The 5,660-nt window shown below is 35.7% G+C and overlaps 1 protein-coding gene across 1 annotated transcript in view; it reads right to left on the bottom strand.

The window, feature by feature from the left end:
* LOC107729902 (zinc finger protein 260-like) overlaps nucleotides 1-3,943 on the bottom strand; it is an 18,651-nt gene extending 14,708 nt beyond the window's left edge. The window contains exons 1-2 of the mRNA XM_016540634.1: nucleotides 3,735-3,943; nucleotides 2,517-2,703 (exon numbers count right to left, since the gene is read on the bottom strand). Of these exons, the coding sequence (XP_016396120.1) occupies nucleotides 2,517-2,571 (55 nt within the window). The 5' untranslated portion in view covers nucleotides 2,572-2,703; nucleotides 3,735-3,943. The remainder of the gene's footprint in view (nucleotides 1-2,516; nucleotides 2,704-3,734) is intronic.
* Between the last annotated feature and the right edge of the window lie 1,717 nt (nucleotides 3,944-5,660).

Raw genomic sequence — 5,660 nt, 5'->3', positions numbered from 1 at the left:
CAGGATTGCTTGTAATAAAGATTTAAATGCAAAATAAAAGACAGTAGAGCTGACTGTTTCTGTCAATGGTAAGTTTTAATTTAAAATGTTTGTGATACTGTAAGAAAAGTAGTTTACATTTTTTGCCACTTGCTTGAGCAACTTAATACATAAATCTAGAAGTAAATGAAAAAGTAAAAAGCATTGAATAATGTGATTTATTGCATTTAAACATGTCTATGAAAGATTGTATTACTGTACTATGTAAAAAAAGAATCACAATGCTGAAAAAGCATTTTAAGTAACAATGTTTGGATTTGAAATCAAAATAATGGATAAATTTTGTGTTTGTAGTAAACAGCCACGGATCAGGAGCAGACTACTGTGTGAAAGCACAATGAGAGTCAGTGCTGCTTCTGCACCGCTTACGTACCACATGGACTGCATACGGAGTATGTGTGAACCTCACATACAGCTCACGAAATCAGGCTTGTGCTGTGTGTAAGCTATTGTGTCACAGTTGCACGATTGTCAAAACAAAAATGCAGTGCATGATCAAACATTTAGTTGATATAAATATATATTTTTGAAAAATGTCTAAAAAACTCCCCCCTCCACAAAAATCCCCTCTCACAAGAGTCACCTAAGAGGGGAATTCATTTTCAAAAATGAAATTCAGGCCCTGAATAAATGTCTAAAAATCTTGATTGGATCATCACTATAAATAATTCTACATGATAAAAAGAAGGCTTTAAAAAGATCGGTATCGGTGATCGTATCGGCAGATACTGATTTCTGTGATCGACAATCGGTGAACGGCCTCAAAAATCCTGATCAGAGCACCCCCAGTTAAAATGAGCATCCCTAGCTCAGGCCCAGTGAATTCTTGGCGTCCCTGCATAGAAGTGATGTATAGATTTCTTCTTGTGTAGCAGAGATTGCACTTCTTGCATGCAGCGGTAGAGTATGTTAAGTGACACTGGTTTTCCACATTACTCCTGAGCCCATGTAGCTATAACTAACAAAGCAGCATGACAGTTTCTCATGCAATGCCTATGTTAGCTCAAAGGTCAGGCACATTCAACTGAGGTGTCCTGCTTGACCTACACATAGGCCTAAAAAGATTTCTCTGGGAGTTCTCTTTCCCTGAATCTTTTCACAATATTATTCATGGTAGATGGTGAAAGATCTAAATTTTGCACTCAGAGGTTGTCTGGCAATTCTTTCATAAAATTTGGACCATGACCCATTTGTGCTGGCAAACACTGAGATGCCCCTTTTACATCCAATCACAATACCCTCACCTATTACCAATTCAGCTGGTTATTATGAACTGTTTCAAAACAGCTGAACTTGGATATTTTATAATCAGTTTTTTTTTTTTTAGGTTTAAATTTTTTTTTTTATTATTAATGATTTGTTGGAATTGGACAAAAAATAACTGCGATACACCCATTTGAAGTAGATACAGTCATGGCCAAAAGTTTTGGCAGTGACATAAATTTTGTGTTTTGCAAAGTTTGCTGCTTCAGTATTTGTAGATTATTTTTCCACATGTCTCTATGGCGCCTTTTGAGGACTGACCACAGGTTCTCTATGGGATTGAGATCCGGGGAGTTGCCACGGATCCAAAATTTCATTGTAATGATCTTTGACCACTTCTTTATCACTCTTGCGTTTTTCTTGGAGAGAAGTGGCTTCTTTGCTGCCCTTCTTGACACCAGGCCGTTGCCCAAAAGTCTTTGCCTCACTGTGCGTGCAGATGCTCTCACATCAACCTGCTGCCTTTCTTGAGCAAGCTCTGCACTGGTGGTGACACGATTTATTTTTTTTGTGGCCAATGAAGCTTTTAGCAATTATTTAAAATGCATCTGATCACTTTACACAATAATCTAGAAACAATGTGAATGAACACCACAACAGCTGAAGCGGCAAACTTTGCAAAACACAAAATTGATGTCACTGCCAAAACTTTTGGCCATGACTGTAGAGTCAGCAAAGTCAGTTTTGAGAAAAATCGAGTTGAAGTTTTCTGAAGGTTCCAAAGCAAAATATGTATTTGTTGTATTATAAATTGTATATCTAGCAAATGTTATCTCAAATGTCAGCATTACCTAACTTTTGTGATGTTATTTTAAAACTGTTGAAGATATTACTGGCTCATTTTATTATTTTATTTTTATTTATTTATTTTTTAACAGTATTTCTTTTCATTTAGGAGGGATGAGTTTTGATGGCGTTAGTGACATGCTCTGATTAAAAAAACAAAAAACAAAAACAGAATGCCTTTAACCACAGGCACATGTACGCCTCAATCCATCATATTCATCCATGCTGAATCTGCTGAATAGCTCAGCCTCAACTCAATGTAATCAACAAAACAATGTACCATTGTAACTTGTAAATTCACGTCTTTTCTGTACTGCAGCTTTAGATGTTATTTCACAGCTTTATGATTTTTCTAACTGCAACCACTGAATCTGATGAACTGCTTTAAGTTTTATAACCTTAGTGAAGAAGCAAGAATATACACCAACCTATTTTTTCTTCAGTGTCTTCCTGTTTTATTCTGCAGGGTTCTGGATCAGTCATGTTTTCGACTTTCTTTAATAAAGTCTGTCTTCACTTGTAGGCCGATGAAAATATTCCAGCATTTACTGGTGAATCGCTGTGGGAGGAGCTTCACTAAAGGTGAATTGCTGTGTGGTTGGAGAAGCAGATCTGCTAAAATCAAAAACATATCAGTGATCAATATGGATGCTTAATTCACACACTTCAAGTATGTCTTTTGTGTTTTTCTATCTAACTATTGAAATTTAATGTTAGGCTATTTAGTTTGTTTTAAAACAAATTTACATCTTTTAAGTATTTATCTTTTGTCTGTGGAATAATCTTAACATTATTATTTTTGACATGAAGAGGCTTTTGTGACACTCCCTTTTAATAAGTCTTATCAGGGAGTTCAGCTCTGTTTCATTAACCACAGCTAAATAACTACCACACAGCAGCATATGTCCATATGAAAGTACATAGTTCAATTTACAACTACAGTCAAAAAAAAAAGATAATCAACTTGTTTTTTCTTTCTTTCTAGGGACAGAAACTGCTCTTTCTTTAAAATGAAAGAGCACAACAAAGCAATATTTTAAAAAAAACAAAGCAATAATTTCAAAACATTCTTGGAAACATTTGAGATAATGTAAATCCACAAGTCTACAAAATATATAACACTGTTTTAGTGATTTTAGGATATTTTAATCGAAAAATCTTACATATTGTGCCTTTAAGTGGCAGTTTACAGGTGATCTGAAGACATCAGCATAAGGGGAAAATATTGCCTTGAAATAACAGAGACAATCCTAAATCAAGCCTTGCATGATCATCTGAAGAAGTGACTGTATTGTAAGTGTTTGCGGTAGAGACAGATTATTTGAGTCAGGATAAATTATGTCAGAAGAGAAGAAAAGCACTGCTGCTGTCCCGCAGCACTGCTGGATATCGTTCCTACATTGACTCTTGACATAATCGCGTCAAAACATCGAAACGACGATTCACACCAACCTAGAAAAACTATAAAATCCGCTCAGGTCTCAGTGATTTTCACATTAGCTTCTTCCTTACATTGCCGCTAAGTTAATGTTTATTTCAGTCACCAGTAAAGACACTCAAATCACGGCAATGAGACCAATACAGAAGCGAAATGTTACTTAAATTCTTTTATAAATCAGTGAATATTCAAAACACCGTGGACTCACTTCACTGAGGGGCCGATTCCACGGAACTGTCTGCAACTAAAAGCGGAAAACTGCGTTTTGCCTGTTCGACAACCGCGGTAGGCGTTTTGGGGGCCTAAAAAAAGGCAAGCTTTTGAAAACGGGTTTCAGAGCGCAAGTAAAAGGTACCGTTATCATTTCCTTGAAAATAACAAAAACGTGAATTTTGTAAACAATAACGTCTTCTTCTTCTTCTTTGGTGTTTTACGGCAGCTGGCATCCATAATGTTGCATTACTGCCACCTACTGTTTTCACTTGACCTTAGTACTCATGAATTATATTCGTCCATCTAGTCCAGTCCTCCTTGAGATATTAAACACAAATGTGACCCTGGACCACAAAACCAGTCATAAGGGTAAATTTTTTTAAAATTGAGATTTATACATTATCTGAAAGCTGGAATAAGCTTTCCACCGACGTATGGTTTGTTAGGATAGGACAATATTTGGCCGAGATACAACTATTTGAAAATCTGAAATCTGAGGGTGCAAAAAAATCTAAATATTGATAAAATCGCCTTTAAAGTTAGTTAGTTTTAAAGTTTAAAACTTAAGTTTTGATATATTTACGGTAGGACATTTACAAAATATCTTCATGGAACATGATCTTTACTTAATATCCTAATGATTTTTGGCATAAAAGAAAAATCAATAATTTTGACCCGTACAATGTATTGTTGGTTATTGCTACAAATATACCCGTGCTACTTATGACTGGTTTCGTGATCCAGGGTCACAAAATGTCCTTCCTTCTTCGCCACTTACACATTCCACTATACTTTTTAGATTATACCATATCTCCCATAGCTGACCCTTCAACTCTTGCCTTTCTTGTACAAATTTCTCGCATGATATAGGCTAAAGATGTGTTTAATTGTTTCTTCCTCCTGGCATTCATCACGTAATCCTGTTGGATGTTTTCCTAGCACATGAAGAATCTTGTTTAGCTTGCAATCTACAATTCTCAACCTACTTATTATGACTTATTCTCTCCTTTTATTTCCCTTCTTACTTTCCATACCTAGCCTACGTTATTTTGGATCGAATACAAGTGCCTTCCTTTAATTTCATGATCCCACTGTTGTTGCCATTTTTCCATTATATTTTTCCACACTAAACTCTTTCCTTCTGACTTTGACAATTTAATTGATAATTTAATTTGATAATGTTGACATCAACATGCTCTTTTTTGTTGCATCTTTTGCCAGTCTATCTACTTTCTCATTCCCCTGGATGCCCACATGTGCAGTTTGTAAATAAAATCTTATAAAGTAATTCCTGATGATTTCTATTTATACCAGCCTTTATACTCATAAGGGCAGAGCCAGAATCATTACAAAACTTTGTCACATGTGGTTTGTTCAATCCATTCTACTGCAATTAACCCTTAAATGCATACCTCTGGTCTTTAGTGACCCGGGACAGCATTCACTACCCTCTCCCGCCTTCATTTTTTAAAGTTAGACATCAACTTTCTTAGTATTTCTCAATCTATTCATTATAAGCAACATAACAAGGAAAAAAAAATAAAAGAATGTCTGTTTTTTTGATAAGGTGTCACTGTTTGGTAGACAATGATGACGTGAGGTTTCACTCATAATTACCACAGGCATAAAACAAAAGAATATCATCAGCAAAAATTGAACTGGTATGAATGGCTTTACTGCAGAGCAGTTACTGTACACAATGAAATATAAGTGTCACTGTCATTTGATGGTGGATGTGATGAATAAGCTGCCAGTGATCAAAATACTGATTTTGAAGTCATTGAAAACGATAGTTTTGAGAATATGGCACTTGACCTACTTGACCTTAGTACTCATGAATTATATTCGTCCATCTAGTCCAGTCCTCCTTGAGATATATGTGACCCTTGTGACCCTGGACCACAAAACCAGTCATAAGGGC

Source organism: Sinocyclocheilus rhinocerous, unplaced genomic scaffold (genome assembly GCF_001515625.1).
Source record: "Sinocyclocheilus rhinocerous isolate Xijiao unplaced genomic scaffold, SAMN03320098_v1.1 scaffold1962, whole genome shotgun sequence".
Taxonomy (NCBI): domain Eukaryota; kingdom Metazoa; phylum Chordata; class Actinopteri; order Cypriniformes; family Cyprinidae; genus Sinocyclocheilus; species Sinocyclocheilus rhinocerous.
This window is presented reverse-complemented; position numbering and strand designations above follow the sequence as displayed.